This window comes from Sycon ciliatum, chromosome 13 (genome assembly GCF_964019385.1).
Source record: "Sycon ciliatum chromosome 13, ocSycCili1.1, whole genome shotgun sequence".
Classification (NCBI taxonomy): Eukaryota; Metazoa; Porifera; class Calcarea; order Leucosolenida; family Sycettidae; genus Sycon; species Sycon ciliatum.
In genome coordinates this window covers 21015858-21030923 of record NC_088655.1, presented here as the reverse complement: position 1 = coordinate 21030923, position 15066 = coordinate 21015858, and the positions used below count along the sequence as shown (strand labels likewise).

General features: G+C 47.6%; 1 protein-coding gene across 1 annotated transcript; it reads right to left on the bottom strand.

Annotated features, from left to right (window-relative positions):
- Window positions 1–8534: 8534 nt before the first annotated feature.
- LOC135829266 (uncharacterized) lies at window positions 8535–14749 on the bottom strand. The gene is made up of 2 exons (XM_065341668.1): window positions 14057–14749; window positions 8535–8624 (listed from the first exon to the last, which is right to left on the bottom strand). The coding sequence occupies exons 1-2, from the start codon at window positions 14747–14749 to the stop codon at window positions 8535–8537; spliced, it is 783 nt and encodes a 260-aa protein (XP_065197740.1).
- Between the last annotated feature and the right edge of the window lie 317 nt (window positions 14750–15066).

The window sequence follows — 15066 nt, the reverse complement described above, 5'->3', positions numbered from 1 at the left end:
GAGCCGATCAGAGAAGAGGAACCGTATCAAATTTCATAAATAACACCTTCCATATTTGGAAATTGGGCTTGATGACGTGCGTACTGCTTAGCTGTCACCATGCTGTGCATGCTCAGCAGTGTAATTGAATGGAAGAAAACAATTACTTTGGTGTTTTGCAGCTCTATTTCGTTCCCTGAAGGTAACCAAATCTAGATGTAGGAATCTGTTGAGCAGGAGAGTGACACATGTCTTCCCGAAGGCTGTCCAGGCTGCAGTGGTGATGAAGAAGACACGAATATCACCCCAAGATCGATTGTAGTGAATTGGAAAACTCATGGTGAATTTGCTTCAACTCCAAGGCAATGTCGAGGTATGAAGGGTGCTTGTACTGCCTTCCAAAGTGAAGCGGAGATGAACATGGCTTTGCATAGCTGTTGCTCTACGCCAACTTACCTACTCTTGCTGGTTCCGTAGTGGTATATTGCAAATTTCGTGGACGAACAACTCGAGTCACTAGTGGCTAGTGAGCAACACTAACAGGTGAGATTTTCAATTTGCCAAAAATTGTTCTTGTTTGAGAACTGACATTAACAGTCATTAGACTCAGTAGGTGTCTCTCTGCTGCTTCTTTCCCTTCATCGGTAGGGTTGTGCTTGAAGTCAAAATAAATAGAACATGTGGAAGAAAAATCTGATCATGTAATTCGAATTTCAACTTCAAAGTATGTGTACATCAAATCACAAAAACTTCAAGGTGGTGCTGTGCACTGAAAAATACTGGGGGCTGGCAGCAATGGAAAGGGTAGAAACGAAACCAGTAAAGTAGAGTATTCATAAGGTAGAGGGAGTTGCAAACGGGAGACGAGAAGTGAGCATTTCAGTTCGAAGTAGTGTCAATAGACAGCATCGTGTTGCATATGTTGTGAATATTGTGCGAATTTAATAATTGACAGAGGGTAGTGATTAAGCAGAGTATTGTTACAATACGAGGTACTTCGTGAGCAGATAGCAATCAATATCACGGCATGGTTTAGACAAGAACTCATAAATGTCAAGAAATTGATAGGCGTACATTATAATTATTATCCCCTGAGTAGTATAATTATTATGGTGTTCTCCTGTGTTTACATGCAGAGCCTTGACGTTGCTGGACGAGCGGCAATATAAATTACATAAACTTTTAGCTCTTAATGTGGGATGACTGCCGTATTTCATTGCCAACGCAAAGCCATCCAGCAACTTGTACTCCCGGACCAGATGCCGCTGCAGCTGAGCACCATGCGGATGGAAAGCCAGGTGTTATGAACCCTCTGAGATTCTCTAAATTGTGAGGATCGTACGACCACACGGCACGAGGACAACTCTTTTCCTTTACACAGTATATTTCACTTCATCGAATAATTAACAATGAACACTAATAACACCAGCTATTTATAGCATGCAAAAACAGCGTACATGCAAAACATACGCATATAAAACTGGACATAACAGCGTATACAGCAAAACGCACATAGCGCATATAGCGTATGCCATGCAGCAACATCAGCGGTACGGCGGAGTCGAAATACAACATTGCAACGAATACAATGCCATAAGCGCGAAGGCCTTTCCCAATTGAGAACTGGTGGTTTGCAACATTCTCCCCACCAAAGGGCTTCTCACCGCCGTACAACAATGCACACAAGTCAAAAACGATCCGGGGCTCTGACTACGCGCCCAGAACGCGTCATCTCCTGCTGCCGTGGTGGTGGTAACGGTGCTGACGGCTCATACGCTGGCTGCTGAGGGACGATAGCAGGTTGAGCGGTATCTGCAAGCCCAGGAGCCACGTCCTGTGACGATACTTCTAACGGCACTAACCTTTGGATCGGCCTCAACAGGGTACTGGTACTCAACTTAACCTTGGCAACACGACGCTTACCATCTCGACCAGGGAATAACTCGATGATCCGTCCCAAACGCCAGAACTGTTTACTACTACTCCCACGCGATGGTAAATCTGCTGGGTTGTGAAGGCCCGGGCAATGGTTCCACACAATGCCGACCTTCTTCGATATCTCTTGACGTGGTTAGCCACAAATGTTTTCCATTTGTACGATGGATTACTGATCCAATGAACGGTAGTGAGACTGTCAGTCCAGCCATAGACTTGCGTGACGATCACACGCAGCTCCTTCACCACAAACTCAGCGCAGCGAGCCGCTAGACATACTGCTTGTAACTCAAGGCGGGCTAACGTGGGTGGAGACACGGGTACCACTTTGGCCTTGGCAAATACCAAGTGCGACTGTCCATTGACGACTGCATACAAACAACATCCAAACGCTTTCTCACTGGCATCGGCGAAGGCATGAAGCGCAATCGGCGTGTCAAGATTGCAGCAAATCCAACGTGGTATGTCAATGCTTACCACTTCGGCCAACTCTCCCCACCATTGCGCACATGCGGCTGCGATGCCATCAGGCAACTTATCATCCCAGTCGCCTCCGACTTTCCAGGCTTGCTGTAGCAGTATCTTTCCCGGCACAACTACCGGTGCTGCTAGACCTAGCGGATCAAACACTGACGCAACACACTTGAGGAGGGATCGCCGGGTCCAAACAGACGGCCTATCGGACTCGCCTAGCGCTGCTATGCTGAGCAAGTCATCACTGGTTTTCCATTTCAGACCGAGGACTTTATCTCCGGCCTCTGGATCGCACGGGACTTCGTTGCCTCGCCACTTGCGTAACTCCATGCCAGCATCCGTAAGCACATGCACGCTGAACTCTTGCATCTCCTTGGCTTCCGAGGCATTTGAGACACTAGAGACCAAATCGTCAACGTAGAAACTCGTGAGCAAGAGATCAATACGATCTCGCTCTTTGGGTGCAGACAACGCCCGTAGCTCCTTCAAGTGATGCTGAATCACCGCAGTAAGCATGTATGGCGAGCAGTTTACGTCAAATGGCAGTTTCGTTAGCGTCCAGGTTAACAGTTCATCGCTGTCGCTTCGACCGGGCCACAAGAAACGCAGGTACGGACGGTCTTCGGGATTAACCGCGACCATGAAGAAAGCCTTGCGGATGTCCGCTTGCAGCGCGCTCTTGTATTCACGGAACCGTAATAGCATTCCTGCGAGACTCGGCAATAGCGACGGTCCAGGGTCAACCATGTCGTTCAACGACTTGACATCTGGCGCCGTCGCCGAGGCATTGAACACCACTCTTAACTTCGTGGTTGCAGCGTGCTCGCGGAATACACCATGATGCGGTACATAGTACCCGGCATCGCTCTCACATGGCTCCAGCTCAATTGCTCCAAGCTCGCGGTACTCCCTGATCAGCACATCATCATAGAGCGCACGCTTCCGATTCCTCTTCAGCTTTTCAAGAAGCCGCGTTGCGATGACTCTAGCTTGAGCATAGTTATCCGTTGGGCGACGCTCATTTCGCCACAAGAGACCCACTTGGTACCCGCTGCCCTGGCGACATAGCGGGAAAGATGGCAGGTGCTGATGTTGTTCTGGAGGTTCATCCAACTGCCATAGTTTGTCGATGTGGGCTGTGACACATGACACGGTCACCGGCTGACTGTTACGACTTGGTGCAGACGCTGGACCAGATAATACATTACCTATCTCTGTGTTCCACACCGTCTCACCATTAACTTCCTTCTTGCTGTGCAGTGCCGCGTTGATATAGTCTGCACCAATCAGCATATGTATTTCGTCTGATGTCCCTTGTTGAGGCTTGTCACTCAGCTCTACTCCCCAACTGTGCCACTGCGCAATGGTCTGCGGACTTGCGGACTTCAGGTCCAGCTCCAGCGTTGGTTTCACGAACGCGCGTACCCGAATGCTAGCGGAGCTACCCTGGATCGTGATTGCGTACTTATCCATGCGCTGTTGGGTTGGTTCCGCGCCGAACGGCTTCACCTCTACATTTTCAACCCCAACGTGTTCTGCATCGATTGCTGACACCAACGTTGCAGTCACGAATGACGCCTCAGCACCCGAGTCCAGGAACACGCGAACCTTCGCGTTTCGAGTTCTTCCCTCAACTCGTGCCACTCCGGTCATCAGCCGGACACTTGGCGAGTGTAGACAGCACGATCCAACATTCTTCTCCGTTACTATCTCAGTCGGTTTCTCCCGGCTGTAACCTGCTCTATCCAACACATCATGTATTAGCAGGTGGTGTTTCCTCTGGCATTTCGTGCATCTCGCGCCTGACCGACATTCTCTGGCCATATGGCCATACTTAAGGCAGTTCCAGCAGAGTTTCTCTCGCTGCAGAAAACCCTTTCTCCCTTCCTGTGGCAGCGACTTTAGCTGCTTCTCTGCATCTGCGACCGATATCGCCATGCACTGTGCCGACGCCGTGGGCCTTGGCACGGATCGTTCTACTGGCTTCCTGGCAGTATCACCCTGTCGTCCGTGTGCGACCTGGTAAGACGCGCCGTGCTCCTGTACCTGGCGCAGAGACATCCCGTAGCACTGCCGTTCGACCAGGTACGTCTTCATCTCAGGTCCGCATTGCTCCAAGATTACCTGCTTTGCCATTGCTTGCAGCACCAGGGCCATTTTACCTATATCGGCGTTGGTGTCCACCTCACCATCTTCTGTCATAGCGAGTGTGGCCCACACCTCTACCTCTCGGCAAACACGGACAACGTATTGATGAAACGACTCATCTGACCGCTGCTTGCCTGTCAGCAATGTCTTCCACGCTTTATCCGGAGTCTTTCCGAGCGAGGCAAGCAACTCTCGCTTTGCTTTCTCGTAATTGTTGTATCCAATACATATCCTCTCCGCTTTGCTACCCGCTAGCGCGATGCGCAGTCGCAGCAGCCATTCGCTTTCTTCGAACTCGTTCTTGGAACAGATGTCCTCGAACAGGTAAAGATAACGCTCCAATGGCTGCGTTCCATCATATGAGGGGATTTTCATCAACGTTTGACGCCCCCCGCTGTGACAGGAAGCTTCCTCTGTACCTCCCATCGTGGCTTTACCATCACCCTCATACGCATTGGCGATGCGCTCGTTAATCTCCTTTAGTGTTTTGTCAAACTCGGTGCGGAGCGCTTCCTCTCGCCGTCTGGCACTGCGCTCCTCACGCTCCTCGTACTGTTGGAGCCTCTGCTCCACATGTTCCATCAACAACTCGCCTTCTAATCCTAACCGAACTCCATTGGCGATAAAGCTGGCTTCCAAATTGTGTAGTTGCTCTGCCATGCTCGCTCCTATCCTGGCGTGGTCGCCAAATGTTATGAACCCTCTGAGATTCTCTAAATTGTCAGGATCGTACGACCACACGGCACGAGGACAACTCTTTTCCTTTACACAGTATATTTCACTTCATCGAATAATTAACAATGAACACTAATAACACCAGCTATTTATAGCATGCAAAAACAGCGTACATGCAAAACATACGCATATAAAACTGGACATAACAGCGTATACAGCAAAACGCACATAGCGCATATAGCGTATGCCATGCAGCAACATCAGCGGTACGGCGGAGTCGAAATACAACATTGCAACGAATACAATGCCATAAGCGCGAAGGCCTTTCCCAATTGAGAACTGGTGGTTTGCAACACCAGGAGTTGATGGCGAAGCATTCTGGTCTGCACAGTACAAGGCAAAGAACAATTATGAATTATAACGCATTGCAATCCTTCCCACACGTCTTTGTAAAAACAAACAAGCAGTGCCATTATCACAACACTTGATCAAGCATATTTATTGATGGAGGTATTTTCCATTGTGCTGGCCAAGCATCTGCACCAGGAAGACCATGTACACTTACAAGTATCTTGTGTGTGTGTTTCTGCGTGTGTGTGTGTGTGTATCCGTCTGTGCACACGTGTGTGTGTGTGGGGGGGGGTGGACGCATATGTGTATGGGTAGGAGTGTGTGTGTGGGGGGGGGGGGGGGGGGTACACGCACATGTGTATGGATGTGCGCGCTGCATGCATGTGTCTGTGGGATGGGGTGGGGGTGCACGCACATGTGTACATGCGTGTGCGCAATATAGCATGCTTGTATTGTGTTCGTTGAACATAGGGAGTCCTCCTGATTCCATAAACTTTGTGATCATTGTGATTTCATGTGCTTTGAAGTTGAAATTCGCAATACATGTACTAATGCTTGATTAGATTTATATGTTCCACATGTTTTATTTATTTTATTTTACTTCAAGCACTTGTACTATCAAGCACAACCCTACCGATGAAGGGAAAGAAGCAGCAGAGACACCTACTGAATCAAATGACTGCCACCGTCAGTTCTCAAACAATAACAATTTTTGTCAAATTGAAAAATCTCACCTGTTAGTGTTGCTCACTAGCCACTAGTGACTCTAGTTGTTCGTCCACGAAATTTGCAATATGCCACTACGGAACCAGCAAGAGTAGGTAAGTTGGCGTAGAGCAACAGCTATGCAAAGCCATGTTCATCTCCGCTTCATTTTGGAAGGCAGTACAAGAACCCTTCATACCTCGACATTGCCTTGGAGTGGAAGCAAATTCACCATGAGTTTTCCAATTCGCTATAATCGATCTTGGGGTGTTGATCGTGTCTTCTTCATCACCAATGCAGGTTGGACAGCCTTCGGGAAGACATGTGTCACTCTCCTGCTCAACAGATACCTACATCTAGATTTGGGTACCGTCAGGGAACGAAATAGAGCTGCAAAACACCAAAGTAATTGTTTTCTTCCATTCGATTACACTGCTGAGCATGCACAGCATGGTGACAGCTAAGCAGTACGCACGTCATAAAGCCCAATTTCCAAATATGGAAGGTGTTATTTATGAAATTTGACACGGTTCCTCTTCTCTGATCGGCTCGAGACATATATAGCTCATCGGAATCAGTGCCCAATTCTCCTTCGGATAAGCCATACTTAGTTTTGGCGTTCAGTTTCCCTTTAAAATGGGAACACGTGACCTGGCACAAGGGAAACATAGATGCACTGAATGAGATGTTGGGTCTTTGACCCCTTGGGTGGTGGGTTTGATCTACTTACCTCCCACCGCTTTAGGAGCTGAATCTTTACCTCGATCCTTGACGTTGGCGGCTTTCATGCAGATGCGGAAAACTTGGGTTAGCCGAGTCTCTACGAGACTCGTACCGCACAAATGTCGTCCAACGGGACAGCAACCAAACCAGCACATGCACATCACGTGACCACAGAGGATACTATCTCATTTGGTTTCCATAGTTGGAAAATCTTCGGACAGCTGTTTCGCTTGTTCATGCCCAGTTGTACACGGGTAAGTGTGATAGAAAAACTAAAAATAAATATTATCACGGTTCGCATTAGACTCGGCTGGAGACCGAATTTTCAGCATCCACTGTCATCCACTGGGACGCCAACACCCTCACAGATCAACGAGCAGATGCAACTTCTAATGCGGTGGGAGGCGAGCAGATAAGATCCACCACCAAAGTGGCCAAAGATCGAGAATCACATTCGCTGCATCTATACCTCCCTCGGTCCAGGCCACGAGTTCCCAACTAACTGTGGGTCGCAACACGGTTGGAAAAAATCCTTCCACTACAAAGCAGGACTTGAACCTGGTACCCGGGCCTCTGTTTCTAACTCATGGTCCTAGACCATCCCACTATGCCTGCCTGCTATTTATGAGAATGAAGGGGCTAACTACTGGATGTGCACAACACAGGGCGGCAAATTGACTCAAGAAATCACCAATCATAGCAATTACTGCAAGTACAACTCAGTGAAAGCTACAATATGTGGTGCAGAGGCATCAATAAAATCCATGTAATGAGCATTGCAGAATGTATTCACAGCAAGAAGTTTGACAGTTGATATACATGGATGTACATGTACATCAGAACAAGTCAGTGTAAATACCGAACTTGCCAAACCATACCACTTTGTAAAATACTGCTGCAGGCAAGTAGAAAACGTGCTTGAAGTATAACACACTACTACAAACAATAGGCATCAAGCAGGGAGTAGTAAAACACCGGAATTTTATTACTCTCTGGTACATGTATCAAGTTTTTGTCTCCATACCGATTGCGGGAAAAAAACGAAGGCTGTTTCCAATGGAAATCACGAAGCCCGCTAATAGTCTAGCCAAACGACTTGAAACGACAAATTGATAAAAAAAATTAAAAAAGGAGAAACGTGTTGAAAATACATCCACTGACGATAGGATGTCAGTTGATTCTAATAATTATAATGCTAGCAAAGCACTACTGTATCGACATTGTACAATTTTCTATTCAAACATTGTAACTTCTAGTAAGGATCTGCATGGAGTGCAAGACGATCTGCAAAAGATACTTGGAAGAGAAGAGGAAATGGAAGCTAGCATGTCTAGAAATGTATGGTATCATGCACTGGCATTGTGGGCAGGTACAGCAAGACAACACCGCAGTCCTACCTGCCCATTGCTCAAATACATACAAAAACATGTATATGTGACGATTAAAGCTCTGGATTCGCCAGGGAAAGATAGCTGCCATGTTCCTACATCTGACAGGAAATGATCCGCAGTGTGTGCATAGTCACTTTACACTTAGTAAAGGTCTCATGATGGCTTTGGAGTGGTCTTCTCCAATAGCTCTACAACCGCATGACGTTCCCATAATCTCGCCTCGTCCAATGGTGTCCTGCCATTCTAAACACAAGACAGTTGCAATATACACATAACACACCTATCAGTATATACATCATGTCATACAGGTACTGTGCAGTTGTGCTCGGTGAAATCCCACCCAAAGTACATTATTTGGTGCCATGAACTCGCACAGCCCTAGACGCCCAGGATGTGATAAAAATGCAACTGGACATACACATGTGCAAATGCAGTGATGTAGTTAGAACTGGTCTAGGGTGTCAGCTTTGCACTTTAGGCCGGATTTCGATACTCACAACTGTACTTGGTCACTGTCTTAATCTGACCCCTCCCGGGTGATTCAGGAGAAATTTCGGAGTTTGTGTTTTTGCCGCTTGGATTTTTTGGCCTTTTATCCTGCATTCCTTGCATTCCCAACTCATCACAACCACGCGCTCTTCAGCCGAACCATACAGACACCAGCAAGGACACTTCCGTTGAGAGATAATATTATTGCTCCACGCCTCTAGACAGCTGTTTCGCTCCCTGTCGGAGCTCATCAGTAGAGGATGATAATGATGATAATGGAGAAATGATCATTCTTATACACCAGAAATGGCGCAAGTGCACGCTTTCCACATATATCAATGGCATATGCAAGCTGCTAAAATGGTAAAGTGTGAGAACAGCGATAAATAATCATAGTACGCGCTCATTGGTGGAGAAACACACCATACAAGCGACGAAAATCTTACGCGGAATACTGATGCCAATGGAAAGTACATGTATGTTGTTTATTATTATGATGTCGCAATGTCCATGTATGCAGGCGAGGCGAGACTCACCGCCGAGATCCCCCAACGCGACAGGCTCGGTTGCCGTTCAGGATTCACACCGACCTGTCCGCCCGTCAACAGGATCGACAGCGGGAGGCCCCACTGATGGCGATGTCGATGCACACCAGGAAAATAACTTGTAGTCGTGAATGTGATACTAACAGGTCTAGTAGCAACCACTGACAAACGAGAGGCCAGCTGGGGCATTCACTCCAGTCAGGGATGCTTGGTCGACGCTTCGTATCAGCAGCTCAGCTCAGTTTGATCAAAGATGTTGCAGATGTGTCTTGCTTTCCTCCTTCCTTCTTCATAGACTCGTCTTGTCATCTCTCCTTCTTTCTTCACCGACTCTTCGTGTCCACTCTGCTCTGCCACTAACGGCGCTCTGCCAAGCATCCCTGACTGGAGTGAATGCCCCAGCTGGCCTCTCGTTTGTCAGTGGTTGCTACTAGACCTGTTAGTATCACACTCACGACTACAAGTTAGTTTCCTGGTGTGCATCGACATCGGCATCAGTGGGGCCTCCTGCTGTCGATCCTGTTGACGGGCGGACAGGTCGGTGTGAATCCTGAACGGCAACCGAGCCTGTCGCGTTGTGGGATCTCGGCGGTGAGTCTCGCCTTGTCTGCATACATGGACATTGCAACATCATAATAATAAACAACATACATGTACTTTCCATTGGCATCAGTATTCCGCGTAAGATTTTCGTCGCTTGTGTGGTGTGTTTCTCCACCAATGAGCGCGTACTATGATTATTTATCGCGTTTCTCACACTTTACCATTTTAGCAGCTTGCATATGCCATTGATATATGAGCCGCAATCAGCGAAAACGACCCTTAGAGGTTTCGTAATTTTTTAAAGAAAAAGGTCGATTTGTGACGTTCAACGATTTTTTGATCGCGCTGCAAACAGCGCGACGAGTTCTTCTTGAACTCCTTGCTTGAATTTATTTGAAGTAAATTTAGTTAGTTAGTTGAAGTGGTGTCGAGTGGCGACTCGAGTGTTCCTTGATCTTGTTGCGATGGCTGCGGACGCCAGAGCTGTTCGCAGAGCACACGCGGCAACCATTGTGTACAGCTAGCTCGAGCCTGGTGGGGAGGGGATGCTGAAGTAGCCGCTGAAGTTCAGAGTGAGGATGAGACGTTTTTTTGGTTCCGACATCGATTTCGACAGCGAGGCGGAATCGCAGCCGTCATCTCCTGCTGCGTTGCGGCTCAAGGTGGTCGATGACTCGTTAGAGTCGGAAGATGAGGAGTCATCACCTGAGATAAATTCTAAGTCTGGGGCTAGTGACGGCAGCGACGTCGTGTCGTCAGCTGCGGAGGAAGAAATGGAAGACATTGCGGAACGACTCCACGCAGGATGCAGCTGCAAATAAGTCGATCATTTCTCCGCACTCTTCAGCTATTCTTTGTCATTCTAGCTGCTTACTGCACTATTTCAAAGGTATTCAAGCTGCCTACCCACCTTAGAATGCTGAATATTTATTGTATACATACATCGTATACATACATTGCACCAATTTGGAGTACACCTTGTATATTGGTGTATACACCCGTTTTGAATCGGAATATTGAACTTTTTCTTGGCTGAGGTCCTTCAGTAGATGTGTTTCAACAAATTTCTAACCAAAAAGGAAGTTTGAAAAATTTGACCCTAAGGGCTGTTTTCGCTGGTTGAGGCCCATATGTGGAAAGCGCGCACTTGCGCCATTTCTGGTGTATAAGAATGATCATTTCTCCATTATCATCATTATCATCCTCTACTGATGAGCTCCGACAGGGAGCGAAACAGCTGTCTAGAGGCGTGGAGCAATAATATTATCTCTCAACGGAAGTGTCCTTGCTGGTGTCTGTATGGTTCGGCTGAAGAGCGCGTGGTTGTGATGAGTTGGGAATGCAATGAATTGAAAATATGGCCGAAAGCTCTGTCGCAATATTTAGTTCTGAAGTTTTATCCTGCATTTGTAATTTAATATCGTAGTAGTAATGCAGGTTCAGTGAAACCCGGCCAGTTCACGCGGTTGCAGATTCGTAGTACATACCTCGTACGGTATAACTTCCTTATGATCGGGAGAAAAGTTGCCGTAAACTGAATCCGCCCAGGGCCAAACCAAGCGGAGTTTCCCATGCACTCTGCAAATTAAATGGCACTCACGGCGTCTCCGACATGTTGATGTAGAGTGATGCAAGAAACAAAAGTAGGAGGAAGGCATGCAGAAGACTTAGTTTCCGTGCTTCTGTTCTTTGCCCGCGAAACCAGTTTGTGCAGCTGGTATTTACATTGCATGATTGCCATTAGTGTACAGACATACATGTACACTTATACCTCGGTTATCCAGACCCCAAAGTTACGGGCATTTCAGGCTACCAGACACCCTTTGGGCGAGTTTAAGTGGAAATGTTACTTCTCGTTTGGCAATTTTTGTGGAAAAAGTGGCGACATATGCCATATCTATGGCCATTCCCCGTCAAAATGTATGTGATTCGGAGTTACGTACATTTCGAAATTACGAGCAGTGCCCGGATAAACAAGTTATGAGTGTATTTCATATTGTTGGATCATTGTGTCGTTGTACAAATTGGATCAACGCCCAGGATGTGGTATGAATGCGGCTAGACGTACACATATGCAAGTGCAGTGATGTGATCGGAACAGGTCCAAGCCAATTTTGGAGTTTGTGCTTTTGCCACTTTCAAAATGGATTTTTTTTGCTTTTATCCTGCATGTATAATTTAATATCGTACTCGTAATGCAGGTTCAGTGAAACCCGGCCAGTTCACGCAGCTACACATTCGTAGTACATATCTCGTACTGTGTTACTGTCTAATGATCTGGAGAAAAGTTTCCGTCAACTGAATCCGCCGAGGGCCAAACCAAGCGGAGTTTAGCATGCACTCTGCAAACAGAATGGCACTCACGACGTCTCCGACATGTTGATATAAAGTGGCGCAAGAAATAACAGGAGGAGGAAGGCATGCAGAAGTCTTAGCTTCCGTGCTTCTATTCTTTTCTCGCGAAACCAGTTTGTGCAGCTGGTGCACCTAAACCCGACGCGAGGGTTCATGTGTGGAAATCCTGTATTCACATCTGGGAGTCTCGAGGTCATGTATGCACAGCCTACTATCCATGAGGATGGAGCCTACGCTGCCCTAGCCTGCAACAATGTAAGTGTTAGGTACCTCCGCCCGTACAGTATACCCTTTTCCCCTAGCTGGCCTGCATGCACCCGTACTACGTCACACTCACCTTTCGTTCCGCTGGCGCACAAGAGCAGTATATACGCAGAATGTAGCGCCAAAAAAGATGCGAATTATGTCACCTAGTATGCAGAAGGGGGGGGGGCGGAGAGAGAGAGAAGGCGCAACTAGCACATCACGGAGGAGAAGCAGCAGAAGGTAGCGCGCATTGTGCTCTGTGAATGGCGTTCCGCAGAGTGTAGCGCCAAAAAATGAAATGATGCGAGTTATGTCACCTCTATACAGAGGGGGGAGAGAAGGTGCAACTGTGCACATCACGGAGAAGAAGAGCGCGCCGTTGTGCTCTACGAAGTGAGGGCACATGCCAAATAATATTATTATGGTGTTAATTCTAGCACAGGAGGGGAGCACGGAGCCCCATGTGTCAATGCACTATGAGGTTAAACTTCCATGCCAAACTGTTACCACCAGGGACGCGACGAGGCATCAGGAACAGAATGGATTTGAGTGACCCGCCTCATATTATAATTATTCAGTGATATTGAAGTAGCAGCAGGGGAAGCTGAGAAAAATTCACAACAAATCCCATCCGGTGCTTATGTTCACATGGGGCTTGGCATCACGAATCTCAATCGCCTCGCGCAGTTTGCGACGGACTCGATCAGGCTCTCTTCCTATCACTTCAACTGCGGAGAATGCACTTTGCCCATAGTTAAGCTTAAATCCAGGGTGAGTGGTACGAAAATGTTGGCCCCATGGCTTGTCGAGTTCCTGTCGTCTTGCCTCACCGTTATGTTCTTCCAGGCGAGTTTCCAGAAAGCGGCCAGTCTCACCAACATAATTGTTCCGGACATTCTTTGCACTTCAGCTGATATACAACATTCTTCTGCATACATACATCCTGTCCCCCGGATATACACGAGATACACGGCCCCTTTGGGCGACCTCTCTTTTTCGGTTGTAGTGGATTTGCAGCCTTGACACATAGAGGAGGAACGAGGGCGGAGCGACACAATGTGCGCCTCAGGCTACCAGTGTGCTCATATACGACTCTAACCGGAATTTTATACTTTCTGATTGCTTTATTCACTGCTTGATGTACTTTATCTGACTTATATGGAAGCTTTAGAAATGCGCAGCATGGGTTGGCATGGTGACGACGCTTTGGCCTTATGGAGGCAGTGCGTGCCTCTTCAATGATTCTCTCTGGGTAATTGTTCAATCTTAATTGTTCATGAACCCTCGCTTCACTTTCTGCACGCATTCTGGTATTCGATGAGAGCCTCTGAGCTCTTAGGAATTGTGACGAAGCAACTGCCATTTGATATGGTGGGGAACTGCCGAAGTATAATCAATGAGTAGACCACTAGCACATGCCTTCTGGTACAGCTTGTATGCCAGCTTGCCTTCCTGGATCATAATTGTGATATCCATATAATTTATGGAGCCACTCACCTCGCTGAGCTCATATGTGAAGTTGATACTTGGGTGTGCACAGTTGAAATGCTGCACAAACCGCATCAAGCTCTCTCTGCCGTGGGTCCATAGCAGCAGGATATCGTCGATGTAGCGTTTGTAGAGGAGCGGTACTAACGGAGAATCCTGCAGAAGCCTGGCCTCAACCGTATGCATGAATAGAATCGCAAATGGGGGTGCAAGATTGTTACCCATTGCAACCCCGTCCACTTGGCGATAGATCTGATGGCCGAATCTGAAATAGTTGTGGCTGAGAACAAACAGCAGCAGATTCCGTACCCCGCTCACACTCAGCCCAAACATGTCGATCCGCTGGGAATACTGCTGCAGCATATCCACCACTGCCTGAACGCCCTCCCGAATAGGTATGCTCGGATATAACCCGACTACATCCATGGACATAACAATGGTGCCATCGGGGGCGTTCAATCCCGGACATGCGTCACAGATGTGGGTTATTGCTTCCGTCGTGTTAGCCAGGTGGGCTGGGACAAATTGAATGAGCTGCTGTAGGATGCGCTCCAATACAATAGATACTCCAGTCGTTGGGCTGTCGCACGCTGCTACCACGGGTCGCAATGGTAAGTTCTGCTTATGGTCCTTTGGAAGACCGTACCACTCCGGGAACTTCGTACTGCTTGGTAGGATTGACTTTAGGAGTTTTGAATCCATGTTCTTGCACTCTGACAGTATTACTTCTCGAGTCTTGGTCTCGTAGGATCAACGGCTAATTATTCAATGAATTATTACAGTACTGGAGATCAAGCACCGGCGAGGACACTGGGAACACAAGATTTAACAACAACAACAACAACAACAACAATGGTAACAATTTACCATCAAGATCAAAGGAGGAGTCAACGAACAGAGGTTAAACAACATGAAGCGAGCCTGGGATCGATCGGTGTTGATGAGGAGAATGACACGGAGGACGACACTGAGGACGAGTTGGGAGATGAGACGGAGGACGAGATTGCGGTTGTTGGAGA

Bases quoted from the DNA above. Each gene is read 5' to 3' on its own strand.
- LOC135829266 (XM_065341668.1), bottom strand. From the start codon at position 14,749: ATGGATTCAAAACTCCTAAAGTCAATCCTACCAAGCAGTACGAAGTTC. The intron at 8,625-14,056 runs GTGAGTGGCTCC...TCTTGTGTTTAG, and splicing joins TCACATATGAGCTCAGCGAG to AATGGCAGGACACCATTGGA.